This window comes from Prionailurus bengalensis, chromosome A1, assembly GCF_016509475.1.
Source record: "Prionailurus bengalensis isolate Pbe53 chromosome A1, Fcat_Pben_1.1_paternal_pri, whole genome shotgun sequence".
NCBI classification, from domain to species: Eukaryota; Metazoa; Chordata; class Mammalia; order Carnivora; family Felidae; genus Prionailurus; species Prionailurus bengalensis.
In genome coordinates, this window is record NC_057343.1 from 112016917 (window position 1) to 112040010 (window position 23094).

The 23094-nt window shown below is 37.3% G+C and overlaps 1 protein-coding gene across 2 annotated transcripts in view; it reads left to right on the plus strand.

The window, feature by feature from the left end:
- Positions 1 to 17887, plus strand: part of SEC24A (SEC24 homolog A, COPII coat complex component) — a 74278-nt gene extending 56391 nt beyond the window's left edge. For both annotated transcript variants that reach the window (XM_043587918.1, XM_043587929.1), the window contains 7 exons: positions 340 to 450; positions 4531 to 4706; positions 7254 to 7391; positions 10244 to 10348; positions 10915 to 11007; positions 14366 to 14469; positions 14914 to 17887. In XM_043587918.1, coding sequence (XP_043443853.1) covers positions 340 to 450; positions 4531 to 4706; positions 7254 to 7391; positions 10244 to 10348; positions 10915 to 11007; positions 14366 to 14469; positions 14914 to 15028 — 842 coding nt within the window. In that variant the 3' untranslated portion in view covers positions 15029 to 17887. The remainder of the gene's footprint in view (positions 1 to 339; positions 451 to 4530; positions 4707 to 7253; positions 7392 to 10243; positions 10349 to 10914; positions 11008 to 14365; positions 14470 to 14913) is intronic.
- Positions 17888 to 23094: the final 5207 nt, after the last annotated feature.

The following is a 23094-nucleotide window of genomic DNA, read 5'->3' on the forward strand; positions in this document are numbered from 1 at the left end:
GTGCTCTCTCTCTCAAAATAAATAAATAAACTTAAAAAAAAAAGAAAAAAGAAAGAAAGTAACCAAAAGGTTTAGAAAAGAAATTTTTAAGAAGCGAACATGTTACCATAATTTATGATTCCTTTTGAGTAATAACTTGAACAAAAAGAATTTTATAGTCAAAAAATGAAAGAAATAAAAGTTAATGAGTTTTTACTCATTAAGGCTTTGAAACTATTTCTGCTTATTAAATAATCTTTTTGGTTCTAAATTGAAAAGAAGTGATTTTTCCAAGAGACTTGCATACAAGTTTTTAAATATAAGTTGTCCCTTACTGTCATTTATATGTTTTCCCCAAAGGTGAAAGAAGAATTCGTGTTCATACTTTGTGTTTGCCTGTAGTTTCAACTCTGAATGAAGTCTTTCTTGGAGCTGATGTTCAAGCAATTGCAGGGTTATTGGCCAATATGGGTAAGAATTTACCCTATTTACACCTATTGTAAATATTTCTTTTTTTTTTTTTAATTTTTTTTAATGTTTATTTATTTTTGAGACAGAGAGACACAGCATGAGCAGGGAAGGGGCAGAGAGAGAGGGAGACACAGAATGTGAAGCAGGCTCCAGGCTCTGAGCTGTTAGCACAGAGCCCGACGCAGGGCTTGAACCCACGAACTGTGAAATCATGACCTGAGCCGAAGTCGGACGCTTAACCGACTGAGCCACCCAGGCGCCCCTAACCTATTGTAAATATTTCACAAATAATAACATTAGAAAAATCTGGAGAGTTTTATTTTGCTTTAAATTTTTTTCTTAAATTTACGTTTAGAGAGAGTGAGCGTAAGTGGTGGAGAGTGACAGAGGGAGAGAGAGAGAATCCCAAGCAGGCCCCACACTCAGCAGGGAGCCCTGTGCAGCGCTCATCTTATGACCCTGGGGTCATGACTTGAGTCAAAATCAGCAGTCAGATGCTGAACCGACTAAGCCACCCAGGCACCCCTTATTTTTCTTGAAATAATTAGCTTTAGGGGCATCTGTGTGGCTCAGTCAGTTAAGTGACCGACTTCGGCTCAGGTCATGACCTCCTGCCTAGTGACTTCAAGCCCTGCGTCAGGCTCTGTGCTGACAACTTAGAGTCTGGAGCCTGCTTGGGATTCTGTGCCTCCCTCTCTTTCTGCCCCTTCCCTGCTCATGCTCTTTGTCTCTCTCTTAAAAAAAAATAAACATTAAAAAAAAAAATACTTAACTTTAAAGGTTTCAGTGTTTTGGATTCTGTGTATGCCTCCTAAGTAACTACTTGAATGAAAGGAACTTTTTTTTTCCTTTATTTAAGCAGCTTTATTAAGATATAATTTATGTGCCATATCACTTAACCTATTTTAAGTCTGCAACTCTGTTATCTATGATATATTTACTGAATTGTATGGCCATCACCTCAATCTAATTTTAGAACATTTTTATCATCCCAAAAAGAACCTCATGCCTATCAGCAGTAATTGCCCACTTCCTCTTTTTATCCCTCACCAGCTTTAGGCAACTACTAAACTGCTTCCTGTTTTATAATCTGCCTGTGGTGAATTTAAATAACCATATTTTACTAAATGTTCAATACTAAAGGTTAATAGCTTTCTTGTGAGGTCTGTAACTTGGATTGCAAGAGACAGTGAAGTTATGTAAGTTATGAAGTCATGGAATTTGAGATTGTAAGTTATGTAAGTTATGAAGTCATGGAATTTGAGATTGAAAACCAGTTTACTTTTCACACATAAGTTTGCATTCTTAGCCAGATCACCTGAGCTAGAATTTATTTATTCATACCTTCAGTTCTTTACTTCTGTCTCAGACATAGTTTAGTTGCCTCCTTGATTTTTTGTTGTTGTTTTTGCTTTTTTTCCTCCTTGAGGAAAGATGTCGTTCGGTCCATTTACTTCAAACTCAAATCTGCCTATGATAAGGGTGATTACTTTTTTTTTTTTATTTCCTATTGGTAAATTCTTTTTTTTTTTTTTTTTAAGTTTATTTTGAGAGAGAGAGAGTGAGCACGCATGAGCAAGGGAAGGGCAGAGAGAGAGGGAGAGAGAATCCCAAGCAGGCTCCGCACCATTATCAAGGAGCCCATCTTACGGCTCTGGCTCATGAACCGTGAGATCATGACCTGAGCCAAAATCAAGAATTGGATGCTTAAGTGATTGAGCCACCCAGGTGCCCCAGCAAATTTTTTCTTTAATGAAGCCTGATGAAGGCCAAACCCATTTTAGTTAGTCTCATATGCTGTTGAAAGTTAAAGATTGTGGGGGCGCCTGGGTGGCTCATTCGGTTGGGCGTCCGACTTCAGCTCAGGTCATGATCTCGCGGTCCATGAGTTCGAGCCCCGCGTCGGGTTCTGGGCTGATGGCACGGAGCCTGGAGCCTGCTTCCGATTCTGTGTCTCCCTCCCTCTCTGCCCCTCCCCCGTTCATGCTCTGTCTCTCTCTGTCTCAAAAATAAATAAACGTTAAAAAAAAAAAAATTAAAAAAAAAAGAAAGTTAAAGATTGTGACCTAAGAAATTTGAGGGTCATTGCCTTTATATTTTGTTCAACTAATACTTTTTAGTAACAGTATGATCAATGTTATCTTTATTATCATCAGCAAGAACTATATATTAGGTGGTATTTGTAGGTCTGAAAAAATCTGCCCAATGGTTTGCTTCACAAAAAGTATTGGTTTTGTTAGTAAATTTGGTTGATAGCATTATGCACATTTTTTCACATTTTATAAATTTTTTTCACATTTGATAAAGATTTTATCAAAATCTTTAAAATCAGGATGTCTTCAGTTGAAGTCTTAAGAGTTAACTGTTGATCAGGTGACAGTGGTCTTTATTCTTTCTTGGCTATATACAAATTTGGTTATAGCAGTTAATAACATCACTTTATTGATTGTATTTTTTTTAATGTTTATTTTTGAGAGAGAGGGAGAGAGGCCAGGAGTGGGGAGGGGCAGAGAGAGAGAGAGAGAGAGAGAGAGGTAGAGAAAGAATCCCAAGCAGGCTCTCTGCTGTCAGGGCAGAGCCCGATGTGGGGCTTGAACCCACGAACTGTGAGATCATGATCTGAGCCAAAGTTGGACGCTTAACCAATTGAGCCACCCAGACACCCCAGTATTGATTGTATTTTTGATATCACATGAATTGAGGTTTTTTTTTTTAAGCTTATTTATTTTGAGAGAGAGAGAGCTCAAGGAGTAGGGGCAGAGAGAGAGAGGGAAAGAGAGGATCCCAAGCAGGCTCCATGCCATCAGCACAGAGCCCCACGCAGGGCTCAATCTTAAGAACCGTGAGATCATGACATAAGCCGAAATCAAGAGTCAGATGCTTAACCGACTGATCCATCCAGGTGCCCCAACATAAATTTAGTTAGTTAGTTAATTAAAATTTTTATTATTTGTTAATGTTTATTTACTTAGTTTTGAGAGAGACAGAGTATAAGTAGGGGAAGGGCAGAGAAAAAGGGAAACACAGAATCCAAAGCAGGCTCCAGGCCCCAAGCTAACAGCACAGAACCTCATGCAGGTTTCAGACACAGGGACCACAAGATCATGACTTGAGCTGAAGTTGGACGCTTAACTGACTGAGCCACCCACATGCCCCTTAACTTTTTTTAATGTTTATTTTTGAGAGAGAGAGAGAGAGAGCGAGCGAGCGAGCCAGAACATGAGCAGGGGAGGGGCAGAGAGAGAGAGAGGGAGGCCCAGAATCTGAAGCATACTTCAAGTTGTCAGCACAGAGCCTGATGCAGGGCTCAAACTCACAGCCGTGAGATCGTGACCTGAGCCGAAGTCGGACATTTAACTGACTGAGCCACCCAGGTGCCCCATGAATTTAGTTTAGTTGTAGTTTAAGAACTCTCTAAAACAATTATGTGCTTTTAGTGTTTAAATTTTTCTTCAGGGGAAAAATTTTTTTTCCAGTATGCTGAAATGCATGTAAACAGAGTGGCATGACAGGTGATGAGAAGCATCTAAGTAGCTAAGAGCTCTTGCAATATAGGGTAAAATTCTCTGTGAAGAAAGCATGTGCTTTAGTTGCAGACTTTTTTCTTTTTCTGTAGTATGTAAATAAAATGGTGGATTACTACTAGTAACATCTTAGATTTGGGGTACCTGGGTGGCTCACTTGGTTGAGTTTGTAACCCTTGATCTCCAGGTTATGAGTTCAAGCCCCACATTGGGAGTAGAACTTATTTAGAAAGAATATTTCAAAATAACATCTTAGATTGAACAAAGAACAGTTTTCCCATTTTACAGGTAAGGAAACATACTCATGAAGGTTAGATTCCTTGCCATATTGTCTTACAGTTAGGAAATAGAGAAGTACTTCAGCCAACTTTGATTTGACTCTTCAGACGATGTGCTTTGAGCTGCTATGCTTGTCTCCTTGTATATGTGATACATTGGAGAGGGAATATGTATAATAAAAAAAAAATACATCTCTTCTATCTGTAACAGTGGGATAGAAGTAGGATAGCTAAACTTCTATCTTCTCTCTTGTTTGTTCCTGCCTTCCATCTGTTAGCTGTTGACAGGTCTGTGACTGCCAGTCTGAGTGATGCTCGGGATGCCCTAGTGAATGCCGTCATAGACTCTCTTTCAGCTTATCGTTCTTCAGTCCTAAGTAACCAGCAGCCTGGACTCATGGTTCCTTTTTCTTTGCGGCTTTTCCCACTCTTTGTGTTGGCTCTCCTTAAACAGGTAAGAGAGTTAAACCCAGAAACTAACACAATAATGTCATTAGCCCAAGTTTTTATCCTGTGAACCACTAAACATTGTATGTATAATTTTAAGCCATTTAAGTTTTCTAAGCACAGGGATCCTGGCTTTTATTGGAACCTTGAAAAAATTTGTAACCCAAAAAAGTTTAAAAATACTGATTTAAAGCGTGTGCCTTATTTGTAAGAGATGTTCACAAGGTATTCACTTAAGTTATCAAAGATGTAAGTGATGTAAGTAATGATCAGTTTTCCAAAACAATCTTTTATTGTTAGAGCAAGAAGTCACACATGAAACTCTTCTTTTGGCTTTTTCCTGCTCCCTACAGTATCTCAGCCACATACTACTAAATCTTAGCTATGCCTTCTCATACCTGTGCCATGGGCTGCATTGCACTTTCCTCTTACTGTGTTTGAGCTCAAATGTTATCTCTCTAGCAGTTGCCTTTCCTTCTATGGTCCTGTAGAGTTTTTCATTTGATATTGTTATTTAATGATCTCCCCTGCCTGCCCTTTACCCATACCACTGGCTCCCCCTGCCCCGCTCTCCAAAAAAGAAAGGAAACTCTGGGCTGGTGGAGGAGACTTATTTTTCCAGGGTACAAAATCCAATGTCCAAGCTTATGTACTTACTGTAACTTTCCCTTGTAAGTTTTATTAAAAAGCTCATGTTAATAAATCACTTAGGGTTACATCCTAGATTTCAAAACTGATCAAAACTACTCTGGATCTTGTCAATTTGTATACTTTTCTGAACTCCAGGATCTACCTGTCTGGTGTATGTCATCTCTTCTTAGGTGAGAAGGGTAACCCACTTAACCTAATAGGATGGCTTTTGGATCAGCTTCTAGTTTCTTTAACTCAAATTATGCATTTCTACTTCTGAATATAATCTAAATACATAGAAATTACATAAATACTTAAATTTTAACATTTAAAAATCTGAGCTTTTCCCTCTTCAGGTCTTTCCTTAATGCTGTCCTTTCACTGAGGCCTGCCTTCCCTTACCTCCCCATTTAGTGTGCAACACTCAGTTACCATTCTAACCTACATTCTTTATCTGTCTTCCCTCCCTTATTTTTCCTCTAAAGCATTTAACACTGACATATCAGTATTTTGCTTATTTATTATTTACTTTTCTCTTACTGGGATTTTTTAGTTATAAGGACAGGGATTTTTATCTTTTTTGAAAAGTTTACCACTTTGTTTCAGCACTTAGAACAACAGTTCTTAGTACATAACAGGCTCTCAGTAGTTATTGAATCAATAAATGAAATTTCCTTCTTCCATTTCCCATAATATTCTTTTTTCTTTCTTAGTGACTATCAACATACTAATTTAAAAAATCTTGAGGCACCTGGCTGGCTTAGTTGGCGGAGTATGCAACTCTTGGTCTCATGGATTTGAGCCCCACAGTGGGCACAGAGCTTACTTTAAAAAATCTTAAGAGCCTTGGAGTGCCTAGGCTGGCTCGATCAGTAGAGCATGTGACTCTTGATCTTGGGGTTGTGAGTTGAAGACACACTTTGGGTGTAGAGATTACTTCAACAACAACAACAACAAAAAGCCTTAAGAGCCTTTCTGATCTTCAGCTTCCTTTGTTTATAGTTAGTACACTTGTTTTATGGCATAATCTCATTGCTCCTAGCTCTCTGCCTCTTTCTACTACTTTCCATCAATAGGAATGCTTAAAACCTTTTTTTTTAAAAAACATTTTATTTTTTTAAGTAATGGCTACACCCAATTTGGGGCTTGAAATTAGAATCCTGAGATCAAGAGTTGCATGCTCCTACTGACTGAGTCAGCCAGGTACCCCAGGAATGCTTAAAACTTTACCTCGAAACTTTTAGTATTCTCTATGAAGCTAATAGATCAGTTACAATTCACTACAATAAGACCAGTTACAACTCAGCAGTTCTTCCTGCCCATGGATCATGTCCCTGTGCTTTAATAAAATCACCTGTGGGAAAAAACAAAAACAAAAAAAGTTAAAACTCATTACTTACTAACTTTATTTTGCTAAGTAACTGTCCTCATTTGCATTATTGTATTATTATTTTTCCTAATTGATTTGTAAGCTTTATTGTGTTGTTTATATAACTGAAGGAGAAACAAGGATAGTTAACCACCATTAGTCATCACCCAGCATTTATAAAACACAGGTCTTTGGTCCTTCATTTGTGTTTTCATTTTTTCATCTGCAGTATAACCTTACCCTTCTCATGGTATTATTTAGATTTTTATGTCACCATCATTCTATGGTAGAGTGTTTAGATCCATTTCACTGATTAGGAAACAGAGAGATCCAGTGACTTTGCCATGGTCAGGTAATTAATTTCTTCTAGGTGGGGCTATAACCACAATTTAATAGATTTGTGTGACTTCTTAAAAGATACTTTTAAAAGAATAATTAACAGTAAATTTGCTAATTCTGTCTGAAGATACTCTTTTAACATCTGAGTTGGAAAGCTTTGTTTATATTTGTTATTAAATACCCATTTTTTGGATGGGGGGTGGTTTTTTGTTATAGAAATCGTTTCAGACTGGGACAAACGCACGTCTAGATGAACGCATTTTTGCCATGTGTCAAGTGAAAAATCAGCCATTGGTCTACCTTATGCTCACAACTCATCCCAGTTTGTATAGAGTTGACAATCTTTCAGATGAGGTAAGATTGATTACTTTTTTAGTGGCTTTTTCTTGGAGGTTTATAAGCCTAATTATATTGAGTCCATTGTAGAAATGAGGAAAGTTTTTATTCCTTCGCTAAGTCTTTGTAAGGAAATTTTGGTTTGGGGAAGCTCATGAGATAGTATCTCTTTTCTTACTAAATTATTATTTAAGATATTGAAGTAATAAATTTCCTTAAGTTTGTTTAAGACAAATCTGTAAAGGGGCATCAGGGTGGCTCAAGTCGGTTAAGTGTCAGACTTCAGCTCAGGTCAGGATCTTGCAGTTCCTTACTTCGAGTCCCATGTCGGGCTCTGTGCTGACAGTTTGAAGCCTGGAGCGTGCTTCAGATTCTGTGTCTGTGTCTCCCTCTCTCTCTGTTCGCTGTCTCCCCCTCCCCCCTCTCCAACCTCCCGCTCTATCTCTCAAAAATAAATAAACATTAAAAATTAAAAAAAAAAAAAAGGCGAATCTCCTAAATGTAGAGCCTATCTGATTTACTTATTTAATTTTTTTTTCAACGTTTATTTATTTTTGGGACAGAGAGAGACAGAGCATGAACGGGAGAGGGGCAGAGAGAGAGGGAGACACAGAATCGGAAACAGGCTCCAGGCTCTGAGCCATCAGCCCAGAGCCTGACGCGGGGCTCGAACTCACGGACCGCGAGATCATGACCTGGCTGAAGTCGGCCGCTCAACCGACTGCGCCACCCAGGCGCCCCTCTGATTTACTTATTTAAACAAATTGATCTGAAGGGAGTGTCCTGAGGGCGAAATTATATCCGAAACCCCAGGTCAGTGTTTAGTGCAGCAATATTATTGATTTAAAAAATATTTAAATTGTAACATAATTTGTCCTTTTTTTTCCCCTTTCTTTCTTTTGAAGTTCCCACTGAGATTATTATTTACCTGAGTTAAAGTCAGATGCATGAAAATATCAAATCATAATCTTTCTTTCTAAAATTGTGATCAAGTTAGGATATATATATGTATACACACACGTATATGTGTATATATGTATATATATGTATATATATATGTATATATATGTGTGTGTGGGTGTGTGTATAGGAAGCAATATTTTGGTTAAAAACCTTTCAAAGCTTAAAGAATTTGTGATCTTGCATATATAAAGGACAAATTGCATATGAAATTTGAGGAGTCTTTGCATTGCCTCATTCTTTCATATGGGCCTTTACTTAGAAGACTAGAAAACAGAGCCACTGATAGCTTCTTTTCTTTCCCAACAGAAAAAAGTCAAGATTATTTTTTTCTTTCATATTTGAAAACCTCTAGAAATTTCTAAATAGCTATATTGAGGCAGTGCATGGTCTTTCTCCTGCTTTTCACATGCCCTAAGGCAAGAAGTCTTAAGGTAATATGGTTAATAGTCCCTGTTAGAATTAAAGCCTCATGGCTCTTGGTAGGTCAATATTTTATTTACTTCCTGCTTCTAAGGTTTAATCAAGTACCTAGATTAAATGGTTAAAAATTTTTGGGTCAAAAATTAAGTTATGAATATTTAAAGGTGTGTTTGTGTTTTCAGATAACAGTATGTCTTTTAGAAATGAGAAACTTAAATTTCTGGCCTTAATAAATAAAAGATATGTCAAACTGAAAAGAACTATTAAGATATCATTTGCATTGGGCTTTTAATCCTCCCTCATTATGTACACATGACTTAAGCCACACAATCAGCCATTATTATTAACTAATTATACATAGATATTAATTGCATTTATTGTATTTTATAATAGTTAAAATCAGAAGTTAATTTGGTTTTATTGGAATTCACAATGGGGTTTTTTTAGATAAGTGATAAATATTTCTTCATCTTCTTTATATTTAAATACGAATAACTGATTTACCTAAGTAAGTTTCAAAGTCTTGGAATTAACATTGGAATTAAAATTTTAATTGTGACTCCATATTACCATGTCAACAAAAATTCTTGGAATTCAAAGGTTTGGTCAGAGGCCAAGGAAAGCTTTAGTGTTAAACACTTTACAAACCAGGAGATGCAGCCTTCCAAACAGAAGTACACTCTGAAGGAGAAAGGATTTCAGCTCGGGGTTACATAGGCAGAAACTGCAAGTTCTGGGTTCTTATTAGGAGTTGGTCAGACTGAGGTCCCAAACTGCGACTTCAGGAGCAGGTTGACAAGCAGGATACAATTTAGTGTTTCTGGTAGCAGCTTCAGGATATGGCAGCTGCTGGAGGGTGTGATAAGATTTGTGGCAGGGTCAGCAAATTTTCCTGAATTTTATGTGGGCTTGCCAACTCAGGCTGTGTTGACTGGTTTTGTTCCTCAATGATCATTTGGCCTGATAAAAATTTTTAGCTTTTCTGGGATGCTTGGGTGGCTCATTCGGTTAAGTGTCTGATTCTTGGTTTTGTGTGCTCTCTCTCCCTCAAAATAAATAAACTTTAATAAAACAAAATAAAATTTTATCTATTCTCCTTTGACATGAAGGAACCCATCTTGTCTGTTAGCCGTTGTCTAATTATTGGGGTATTTTGTTCTCAATTATTATCTAGTAAAAGCTTTAACTTTTGGGGGCACCTGGGGTGCTTATTTGGTTAAGCATCCGACTTCGGCTCAGGTCATGATCTCATGGCTCTAGAGTTCAAGCCCCGTATGGGGCTCTGTGCTGCCAGCTCAGAGCCTGGAGCCTGCTTGGGATTCTGTGTCTCTTTCTCTGCCCTTCTTCTGCTCGTTCTCTCTCTCTCTCTCTCTCTCTCTCTCTCTCTCTCTCTCTCTCTCTCTCTTTCAAAAATAAATAAATGTTAACAAAATAGTCTTTTAAATAATAAAAAATAAAAGCTTTAACTTTTCTGTCTAATTTCTCAGGGAGCACTCAACATCAATGATCGCACCATACCTCAGCCGCCTATTCTTCAGCTTTCCGTGGAGAAGCTCAGCAGGGATGGAGCTTTCCTCATGGATGCAGGCTCTGTGAGTTAGTCTGACTGATCTGGATCATTCCCTCCATGTACTAGTACACATTCATTCCCTATAATATCTTCTTTTTTGGGGCAGATTATATGCTATTTAATCTCTATTTTTCTGTGAGCCACATTCTCCCTTCATAGCCTCTTTTCATGCCAAGCATAAAATGTCTCATCATGCTTAAAACTGATTATTATTAGTTCATTTGAAGTCAGTACAATTTCACTAAACATATTTATTATTTTGATCTTTTAAATCATACTCAGTGCTAGGAGTGCCTGGGTGGCTCAGTCGGTTGAGCCTCCAATGCTTGGTTTTAGCTCAGGTCATGATCTCACAGTTCCCTGAGTTCCAGCCCCACATCTGGCTCTGTGCTGACTACCGAGTCTGCTTAGGATTCTCTGTCTCCCTCTCTCTCTGTCCCTCCCCTGCTCATGCTCTCTTGCTCTCAAAATATATAAATAAACTTAAAAAAAAAAAAAAAAACACACAAAAATATACTCAGTGGTAAAGGTGAGTCAGCAGCAGACTGTTAAATGCACATCTCAAAATAATTTTCTTCCTGTCCCCAGGTATTGATGCTTTGGGTTGGAAAAAATTGTGGACAAAATTTTCTCAGCCGAGTTCTAGGAGTTCAAAACTATGCATTAATTCCACAAACTATGGTAAGAATTTATTAGAGTGATTATAGTAGACTTAAAGGGCATTTCAAATGTGGCAAAATCATGAACATCCCATTTTAAATCAAAGTTTTTCCAGAAAATAAAATGCTGCCACAGATTATGTTTCCCTTCTAATTGGGAACATAAAATAGTCATTTTATGTTTTAAAGGCATTCTTTGGGTTATTTTGCATCAATGACTTAGTTGTTCTTATGTGTCTATGACAATAGACTATTTTAGGAAGAAAGTAATGAATTTAGTTAATGCCTCCCCCCCCCAAAAAAAAAGAAATAGTTTTCTAGAATTAGTGTTAATGTTGTAGTTTTTGTGTTTTTGGCAAGTGATTTCATTGATGACAAGGTCCTTTTAACTGCTGCTTTAGAGTAAGAACTGATCTAATTGCCACACAAGCAAATAACTTGTGATCAGTGTCAGTTGGATTAATATTTACTATTGAAGAAAATAACAATAAACTCTGTCAATAGCTCTGTCACCTTGGCAAGTCACTAACAGCCTTATCCGTAAAGTAAGAATATTGTTGCCTATGGAGGAGTAACTGAAATGATCCATGAGAAAGCATTTGTTAAGCTATAAAGCATTTGGATAAGTTTCAGTTTTAAAGTTAGAATTAATTATAACATGGTATTATTTAGTGTCATATTTTTCAGACCCTACTATCTGTTTGTCCCAACTTTGGAATATGTATTTTATGTCAGTGCTTTTTCATATTTATGGGTTTAACTCCATTCACAGAAGTCATCGGGAGATTCATGTATTTAAAAGACCTATCTGGGGCGCCTAGGTGGCTCAGTCAGTTAAGTGTCTGACGTCGGCTCAGGTCATGATCTTGAGATTTGAGAATTTGAGTGCCACATTGGGTTCTGTGCTGATAGCACGGAGCCTGCTTCAAATCCTCTGCCCCCCTTTCTCTCTGCCCCTCCCCTGTTGCGCTCTCTCTCAAAAATAAATAAACATTAAAAAAAATAAAAGATAATATCTCTCAGAATTAATGCTGGGATAAGCTCTAGCTTTCAGGCTTTAAAATTACTGCTCTGGTTGACTAGGCATTTTAGGTAATGAGATAAGAAATTGGGGCACCTGGGTGGCACAATTAAAAAAAAAAAAGAAAAAACATTGACAAAAAAAATTTTCATATTTGTAATAACTCCTGAATGAATCAATTAATTCTAGATGCCATAATAAAATGAAGAGAGGAGGTAGGATGTTCTTCTGGATCAGGACTCAATAAAGTGTGCCGAAGAGGGCCTGCCACCTGTTTTTGTTTTACTGGAACATAGCTATGTCCATTCACTTATGTATGGTGTGTGGCTACTTAGTGGAACATTGGTAGGGTTGTGTATTGCAAAAGAGACCAAATGACCTGCAAGCCAAAAGTATTTATTGTCTGACCCTTTAAGAAGTTTGTGTACCCCTAGGGGAGCCTGGGTGCTCAGTCAGTTAAGCATCCAATTCAGCTCAGGTCATGATCTCACGGTTTGTGAGTTAAAGCCCCACATCAGACTCTGTGCTGACAGCTCAGAACCTGGAGCCTGCTTCGGATTCTGTGTGTACCTCTCTCTCTGCCCCTCCCCAGTTTAGACTCTGTCTCTCTCTCTCAAAAAATAAACAAACATTAAAAAAAGTTTGTGGAACCAGAAAAGACCCCAAATAGCGAAAACAATCTTCGAAAAGAAAACCAAAGCAGGAAGCATCACAATCCTGGACTTCAAGCTGTATTAGAAAGCTGTAATCATCAAGACAGTATGGTACTGGCACAAAAACAGACCCTCAGATCAATGGAACAGAATAGAGAACCCAGAAATGGACCCACAAACGTATGGCTCATCTTTGACAAAGCAGGAAAGAATATCCAGTGGAATAAAGACAGTCTCTTCAGCAAATGGTGCTGGGAAAACTGGACAGTGACATGCAGAAAAATGAACCTGGACCACTTTCTTACACCATACACGAAAATAAACTCAAAATGGATGAAAGACCTAAATGTAAGGCAGGAAGCCATCAAAATCCTCGAGGAGAAAACAGGCAAAAACCTCTTTGACCTCGGCCTCAGCAACTTCTTACTCAACACATCTCTGGAGGCAAGGGACACAAAAGCAAACATGAACTATTGGGACCTCATCAAAATAAAAAGCTCCTACACCACAAAGGAAACAATCAGCAAGACGAAAAGGCAACCGACGGAATGGGAAAAGATACTTGCAAACAACATTATTAGATAAAGGGTTAGTATCCAAAATCCGTAAAGAACTTCTCAAACTCAACACCCAAAAAACAAATAATCGAGTGAAGAAATGGGCAAAAGACATGAATAGACACTTCTCCAAAGAAGACATCCAGATGGCCAACCGACACGTGAAAAAATGCTCAACATCACTCATCATTAGGGAAATACAAATCAAAACCACAATGAGATACCACCTCACACCTGTCAGAATGGCTAACATCAACAACTCAGGCAACAACAGATGTTGGCGAGGATGAGGAGAAAGAGGATCTCTTTGCATTGTTGGTGGCAATGCAAGCTGATGCAGCCACTCTGGAAAACAGTATGGAGTTTCCTCAAAAAATTAAAATTAGAACTACCCTACAACCTAGCAATTGCACTACTAGGTATGTATCCAAGAGATACAGGTGTGCTGTTTCGAAGGGGCACATGCACCCCAATGTTTATAGCAGCACTATCGACAATAGCCAAAGTATGGAAAGAGCCCAAATGTCCATGGATGGATGAATGGATAAAGAAGATGTGGTATATCTATACAATGGGGTATTACTCGGCAACCAAAAAGAATGACATCTTGCCATTTGCAACTACGTGGATGGAACTAGAGGGTATTATGCTAAGCGAAATTAGCCATTTGGAGAAAGACAGCTATCATATGACTTCACTCATATGAGGACTTTTAAGAGACAAAACAGATGAACATAAGGGAAGGGAAGCAAAAATAATATAAAAACAGGGAGGGGGACAAAACATAAAAGATTCTTAAATATGGAGAACAAACAGAGGGCTACTGGAGGTGTTGTAGGAGGGGGGATGGGCTAAATGGATAAGGGGCATTAAGGAATCTACTCCTGAAATCATTGTTGCACTATATGCTAACTCACTTGGATGTAAATTAAAAAAAAAAAATAAATGAAAATACAAAAAGAAAAAAAAAAGAAGTTTGCCTAGCTCCTACTAGAAAATTGTGGTATACACACTCCCAGACCCCTTCCCTGAGACTTCCTAAATCAATATGTGCAGTTCAGCACAGGTGATTCATATACATGATAAACTTTGAGATGCATTAGATGTATGACTCAGGTAAACTGTATATTGCTGATTTTTGTTTAATAGACAGACCTTCCGGAGCTTGATACACCAGAATCTGCCAGAATAATAGCATTCATCTCTTGGCTTAGAGAGCAGAGACCATTTTTCCCCATACTTTATGTGATAAGGTAAGTTGAATTTTTCATTTACTAATAGTGAAACAATGTGTTTAGCTTTGCAAGGACCTGTCTTGAATCATAGTTAAATGTGACCTATTGCTTACACAAACCCTTTAGAAAAGAAAAAGAATTTTCAATAAATATTACTAAATTATGCTTTATATCCAGTTACTAGTAAAAAGTATGTTAAGAGGCACCTGGGTGTTTCAGTTGGTTAAGTTGGTTAAGTGTCTGACTTCAGCTCAGGTCACGATCTCAGGACCTGAATCCTGAGCTCAGGCTCGTGAGTTCGAGCCCCACATTGGGCTCTCTGCCCCTCCCCCACTCGTGCTCTCACTCTTTAAAATAAATATATTTTTTTAAAAAGTGTGTTAAAAGCCTCACGACAAATCCACTGTTTATTTTACTATTACATTTTATCTAATGTATATATTTTTGTCTTTTGTTCCTAAGGGATGAGAGTCCAATGAAAGCAAACTTCCTTCAAAACATGGTAGAAGACAGAACAGAATCTGCATTATCATATTATGAATTCCTCTTGCATATACAACAACAAGTAAATAAATGAACAAATGAAGATATTTGACTTATTTTTAAGGAAATTCATGATAATGCCGAACACCTGAGAATGTGTAATACCTTCCTTTTCTATTAGGTTTGTGGACTAATGTGATGATTATATGTTCTCACTGTGATTTCAACCAACTATAGCAAATAAAGGACCACAGCAGAGAATCAAACATGCAACTCTGAAATACTGTATTTTTCAAATCAAAATATATCTACGTATATTTGATTGGATACTTTTTTCCTTTGCTGCCAATAATGTTTGAGTTGTTGTGGATTGAAATAAGATGAGACAATATTGCAGAGGTAAAGTAAATTTTGTAAAATAAAGACTTCTGTGTTTCAAATACATTTTTCTCATTTTTTCCTGAAATTTTGGCTGCTACATTTAAAACTTCACAAGACTAAGTGTTGCAGGGACATTATAAATCCATTGATAATGATCTTTTTAACATCAAAAAAATTTTTCAGAAGTAAATAGTACATAGAACTAGAACCCATCCCCACACCTGTTTTTTTTTTTTTTTTAAAGGAAGAAAAAGGATCATCATGTTAACTAAAACTAGACTGAACTAACTCCAGTCTAGTTTGAGAAAAAAAATATGAAATAATACAGTCAGGCTTTAAAATCTGTCAGTATTCTCTATGCTTGAAGAACAAAGTCACTTTGAAGTGAAATCTATAATTAAGTGGTTTTCCGATTTGACTGCAGAAGACTTGGGTGGACACACTATCCTATTCTGCAGTGAAAAGAATCAGCTGTCTTCATAAATACACTGAAACTGACAATGATAATAGGGAGATGAGAAACTTTGGTTGTCTTGATCCTTTAAGTAGGCTTTGTTTGGTACATTTCTGCTCTGATGTATAATAGAAGTGTTATATTGGTGAAATGATGAATTAAAAGAAATTAAAGGTTTTTAAAAATTCTGTCTCAAATGCTTAAGTAACATTTTTCTAAGGAGTTTAATTAAATTGGAAGCCACTCGTAAGATATTTATTCTTGGATATTAAAACTTATTAAAAGCATGAATGCTGCTGTTTGATTTGGTGGATATTAAGATTACACAAATTCACTACATTGAAGTTATGGTAGAAACTTGATTTCTCAACATGCTCAAGAGACTGCTTTTTTGATTGAGCCAGAGAAATATTATAGTCAAAACCATTAAGTGAATTTTGTTTACAAATAGGTAAATTATACATTTGTATATTTAAAGTGCTGTGATAGGATGTCTTTAAAAGATTTGGCCCATTTTTCACTGATTCACCTTGTCTTGTATGAACCTCTTAAAAGTTCTTCATGTGTAATACTTGATGAAAATATTTTTGTTTCTTTGTTTTAATGGGTTAGAAAAATGTGTTTACAATCTTGGTCTCATGATCACCAATGAAATAGTAACTTTCAGGTTTACATCAGTATGAGCTGACTTTAACTCAGTTAAAGGGATAGGGAAGAAGCAGGTCCCCATTAGAGTATATACTACGGCTTGCCTGCTGGATCAGAGTAATTGGGTTTTATAAAAATATCCTCTCCCTTAAGCAGTATTAAGGTTTATCTTCAATATGCAAGTGGTACATTGAACTGGAAATTTTCTTAAAAACTGCTTCATGTATTAGGAAGCAAGTTTCATGTTGTAGCAAATTATGATAAATTTATATTTTCCCCTCTTTTCAAGAAACAGTCATCCTTGTGCACTGATGTTTCTTAAAATAACTAAAATTCTCTTCTTAATGTGAATTGTAAATGTTGGTATTTGTAGGTCCTTTCTTAAGAGTAGTGAAGAATCTTCCAGAGGGAAAAGTTAGTGCTTCTAGGGACAGTAATCTTCCTTGTGCCTCACTTCATCCCTAAGTGGGTATGACTTGTTATTGCCACATGCTTTGTTAGTATATTTCACAAATTTACTTTTTAAATTTTACTTTAAAAATTATTTTAGATAGTGTGTAATATGTGCAATCCAGAATAATTTTATAATAGGCAGGTCATAAAAACATAACTTTAGTTAAGATTCACAATATTTGTTCTCTGGATAATGAGGGAATGAATGAGCCTTTTGGAGATATTGATATTAAGCAATTATTTTTTGCCGTACTGAATGTGTTTGATTTTTTTTTTTTTTGGCAGTAGAGCAGTACCTGCTATCTCATCTTGTATTACTTTTTGATGTAAAGCAACTAATATTTACACTATGCCATATTTTTTTTATTGTAGTTGTAAATTATGAAAGATCCTTGAATTTTCTACAGATCTACAACTACTAAAGTAACAGACAAGGGCAATCTTGGTATTTAAATCTGAGCATGGCAATTCTACCACAAAAAGTACTCTATTTTTCTAATTTCTAGGATTTTTAAAATAACATTTCTGTACGTGACATACTAATATTCGCTCAAGCTGTACCATTTTAGTTTGCATATATTTCATTGTTTTAATTTAATGTAATGTATTGAGTCTAACAGACTGTTTTACAATAATTAGAATTAAAGATTTATTTCTTCTAATTAAAGATGCATAACAGCTATTATCTAGGGGACCATCAAATGTGATTTCAAGATTTTGTTAACTATTCCAAATAAAATCCTTCTATAGAAATTTTAATTTTGTAAAGTAGTGTATAATATTGTAACATTAAATTCTTGTTCTCAAATTCACATATGTATTGATCTTCAATGTGCTGTGTTAAATCTTGCATCTCTTAAATATTAGAGACAAGATTTGTCTTCCTTTTTACAGTTTGTAATTTTCACTGTTTTATTCCTGTAAAAAAAAAAAGTCATTTGTAACCCATGCAAATAATCGTTTGAAATGTGCTAACTTATCAATTTGGCTATTCAATAAAGTTATTGAAAAAGCTTATATATAGTGACTCGTCATTTAAAGGGATATGGATAACTTGCCAGTTACTGAATTGTGTTATGTTGTACACCCAAGTCATTGGAAGGCTATGGCTGAAAGTGGTTTGAATCTAATCTGGTGTTACAGTGGTCATAAGCCAGGGGCACCTGGGTGTCTCAGTTGGTTAAGTGACCAGTCTCAGCTCAGGTCGTGAGAGCCTGGAGCCTGTTTCAAATTCTGTGTCCCACTCTATTTCTGCCCCTACCCTGCTTGCTCTGTCTCTGTCTCTCTCAAAAATAAATAAAAACTAAAAAAGAAATTATAGAGTGGTCATAAACTTAATTCTTGATGCTCACTCTTCATAGATTTAAAGTTGGTGTTGTTTTTTTTTTTTTAATTCTTGACAGGTTTCAAGTACTACTCCATTGACTTCTGGATCCTTTGGTTATCAGTAAGATGCCTACTGTCAATCTAATTGTTACTTTGAAGATAATGTTAGCTTTCATGATTTTTCTTTTATCCTTAATATTCCTCAGTTTGGCGACTCTGAGTGTATTGTTTATCTTGCTAATTTTTCAGAGCACATTTTAATTTGAAAATCTTTGTATATCTTGATTTATGGAAAATTCTCTATTTTATTTATTTCTTTAATTGAGGTATGATTGACATATAAAGCTATTTTCTTTTAAAAATATGCTTGTCATTTTCTCTATTCTTTTTTACTTCAGAATTCATACGAGATGTATCTTTTCACTAATTCCTCTTTTGACTATGTCCAGGTTGGACTTTTCATCTCATCTCATGAATATTATATCTGCATACCTGTATTTTTTCATTTCTAAGATTAATTTTTTTAATACCCGTCTGGTTTTGTTTGGTTTCTTCCTGTTTTTGCTCAGTAATGTATTCAGACTGTTCTATAAAATTCTTTCTGGGGAAATTCGCAATTTTTTAAGTTTTAATTCCAGTTATTTAACATACAGTATAATATTAGTTTCAGGTGCACCATACAGTGATTCAACAATTACATACATCACCCAGTGCTCATCATAAGTGCCCTCCTTTTCCTCCTCTTCCTCTTCTCCTCCTCCTCCTCTTTCTCCTTTTTCTCCTTTTTTTTAAAAAAAGTATTTTTTTATTAGTATTTTTTTAAGTAATCTCTACCCCCCGTGTGGAGCTTCATCTCAAGACCCCAAGATCGAGAGTCGCATGTTCTTCCGACTGAGCCAGCCAGGTGCCCCTCAACAAGTGCACTCCTTGTCCCCATCACCTATTTCACCTATACCCTCACCCCCCACAAATTCCAATTTTTTATTTGGTTGGCAGAATTTATTTTTTTTTTCATCAATTCATGTATTTTGAGAGAGAGGGAGAGAGAGCAGAGGAGGAGCAAAAAGAGAGGGAGATAATCCGAAAAAGGTTCTGCACTATCAGCACAGAGCCCAACATGGGGCTCAGACCTTCAAACTGTGAGATCGTGATCTGAGCCAAGATCGAGTTGGACATGTAACTGAGCCACCCAGGTGCCCCTGGCTGGCAGAATTTAAATGTAGTATTTATTCATGTTTGTTAGAATTTGAGTTTGTAGGTTACTGGAGTGGGAGAATTTTTGTTTTTGTTTTAGCTTATCTCTGTCCAAGTTCTCCATCCCTTCCTGCCCATCTAAGGGGTTTTTTAGTTGAATTTTCTGGCCCCTTCCCCAAGACTAGGGGTCATGGTAGTGTCCTGCAATGATTTGGGGCTATTGCCCACCAGCAATGGGAAGACTAGTTGTCCTCTCTTCTGCTGAACTTAAAAGCTCAAGTTCAAGGCTATGTGGGTCAATAGCAAATGATATTTTGAATAATTTTTGGAGGGAAAGCTTACCTCAATCAGTGAGTCCTATTTGTCCCTATGTGTTTGTTATGTGGAGCACTTCCAGTGCTTTTTAGCCCATAGAATGTGCTACTGTTGCCTGCTCATGGACCTGCTGCCCACCAGGCCCAATGTTAGCTCTGCAATGCTGCGTTTTGGTCTGCTGTTTCTCTTGTTTTTGAGTCTAGTTATTTGTTTTTCTCCCTTGACATTTTTAGCTGTTATTTCTGTGTGGAGTGGAGAGGAGTCCAAGGATCAACTTACTGCCTAAATTTATCCCCCGGAAACTGAATTCCAGTTTTATCACTTATGACTCAATCTTTTCAGCTGTGTATCTACATTTTATCAATCAAGTATTATTAGTAGCCTGCCTAAACAATGCTTCTAGCATCAAATAAAAATTATACATAAGACTCATTGAAAATGCCATGTTTTGGGGCACTTGGGTGGCTCAGTCGGTTAAGCATCTGACTTCAGCTCAGGTCATGAACTCTCGGTTCTTGAGTTCGAGCCCCACACCGGGCTCTGTGCTGACAGCTCAGAGCCTGGAGCCTGCTTCAGATTCTGTGTCTTCCTCTCTGTTCCTCCCCCGGTCACACACACACAGACACACACACACACACACTCTCTCAAAAATAAATAAAGATTAAAAAAAATTTTTAAAATGCCTTCTTTTGACACTTCCCCTAAAAGAAAAATTTCTGCAACTATTCACGTAAGTGTAATCTAGTGCTGTCAGTGCTAGATTTGTGGCAAAGTGGTAAGTTTTTTAAAGTTAATTTATGTATTGTGGGAGGAGGGGCAGAGAGAGGGAGAGACAGAGTCCCAAGCAGGCTCTTTGCTGTCAGCACAGAGCCCGACATGGGGCTGCAATCCACAAACACTGAAAAAAATCAAGGCAGACGCTTAACCCAGTCACCCAAAGTGCCCAAAATGGCAAAGTTTTAAAGAATGGATTTGCCCTTGTAAAGTCCATAGTGAGGGAGATAGAAATTAATATAAGAATCTTAAGTATGTGAGGCACCTGGGTGGCTCAGTCAGTTAAGTGTCCCACTCTTTTTTTTTTTTTTAACATTTTTAAAATTCATTTCTGAGAGAGAGGGCATGAAATAGGAGGGGCAGAGAGAGGAAGAAGGATCCAAAGGGGCTCTGCCCTGACAGCAGAGAGCCCAATGTGGGGCTTGAACTCATGACCTGAGCTGAAGTCAGAAGCTTAACTGGCTGAGCCACCCAGGCACTGAGCCATCTAGGTACCCTGTTTCCGACTTTTGATTTCAGCTCGGGTCATGATCTCTGCATTCCTGAGTTCAACCTCCATGTCAGGCTCTGCACTGACAGCAAGGAGCCTGCTTGGCATTCTGTCTCCCTTGCTCTCTGCCCTTCCCCCACTCTCTCTCTGTCTCAAGAATAAATAAAAAAAATCTTAAGTATGCACATCATTTGTCAAAGAATCACTTATACCACTGGCAAGTACTAGGAAGTTTAATAAATAAACTGCAGAAACCCATAGATAAATAGTTCCTCAGGAATGAGAAAGTATGTGACATAAAATCTTCACATTTCTAATTCTTATCTAACTAAAGGGGCCATCATGCATCTAAGGAGACAAATTTTTTATTTGGCTTTCTATAGGCCTTCTTAAGTGAAAAAAATATTGTTTATCCTAGAATTGTATTTGGTTTCAATTTATCAGAATTATACTTCATTAAGTTCTGCACATTTATTATACTTAACAATTACTTCGGTTTTAGAATTTTTTAAAGACACTATTGGGGACTCAGATATAGGTCTGTACACAAAGGCAGGGGAACCGTTTCTAATGCTTTATAATTATTAACCAGGGCATGTCCTTGGGACTTAGCTTTCATTCCATCAAGGGAGAAAATCCGCATTTATTTATATTTTTATTTTTTAATGTTTATTTATTTTTGAGAGAGTGTGAGTGGGGGAGGGGCAAAGAGAGGGGGTGAGCAGAGGATCTGAAGCAGGTGCTACGCTGACAGCACTGAGCCCAATGTGAGGCTTGAACTCTTGAACCGCAAGATCATGACCTGAGCTGAAGTCAGATGCTCAACTGACTAAGCCACCCAGGCACTCCTATTTCTAAACAAACAAACAAACAAATAAATAAATGTTTATTTATTTTGAGAGAGAAAGAGAGCATGGATGCCAGCAGGGGAGGGGCAGAGAGGGACAGAGAGAATCCCAGGCAGGCTTTGCGAAGTGAGCACAGAGCCCAAGGAGGGGGTTCAATCTCCAGAACCATGAGATCACAACTTGAGCTGAAAGCAAGAGTCCTAGGGCACCTGGGTGGCTCAGTTGGTTAAGCCTAGAACTTTGGCTCGGGTCATGATTTTGTGCTTCCTGAGTTTGAGCCCTGTGTTGGGCTCTCTGCTGACAGTTCAAGAGCCTGGAATCTGCTTCAGTTTCCAGTTTCTGTCTCCTTCTTTCTCTTATCTTCCCGGCTTGAGTGCTTGCGCTCTCTCTCAAAAAACAAGCAAACAAAAACCAAAAGAGTCCCATGCTTAACCCACTCAGCTGTCCAAACACCCCAAAATCCATGTTTATACCTCAGCTCCTCATGTTATTGAATCCAAAAGATAAATTGTTAGATTTTTTTTTACACTTTTTTTCTTAAACTTCTTATCTGTTTGGAACAGAGTCAGGTGACTAATGGTTAAATACAGTATTTCATTACTTTCTGTTTAGGGAGGATTTCACCTGCTTCCTAATTTTGACTATGAGTTTGACTCATTCTGGTTTCATTGCAGGGGACCCACTAGATAGCCTCACCCTCTGGAGCCTCAGGTGTGAATTGGCCACAAGGCCTCCTCAGCAAGCGTTGACAGATGATTCGATTCCTTCGTTCTTTTACTCATTCCCTTTATCTTTATGATTAACAGTTGCATACCAAATGCAGGGCTGCGTTATGACTTTTGTATGCCCTACACACTTTTCTTTCATGGGCTCCTTCCTCCATACAGGCATTATTAAATCGTATTTTAGGACTGTGTTAGCAAAGGATGACTATAATCCAGGTCAGATTATTATATATTAATTATTATGCTTTTCTTCTGACTTTAAAATAAATTAAAATTAAAACATTTTCTCAGGCTCCTAATACTATTGTGGACCTCAACACTGCTTTAAGGTAAGTGGGCCCCGCTGAGCGCTCACATTGTTCCAGAAGTTGCAGTTGCGAACAATATACAATGCTGGAGCCTACATTCTAGCTGGTGAGAAACAGACATAAACAAAGTAAGTACATTTATCTTGCGAATCAGTTACAAGTGTTAAGAAAAAACAATAAGGAGAACGTTACGGAGTGTTGAGAAGGGTGGCAATTTAAACAGAATGGACAGGACAAGCATCAC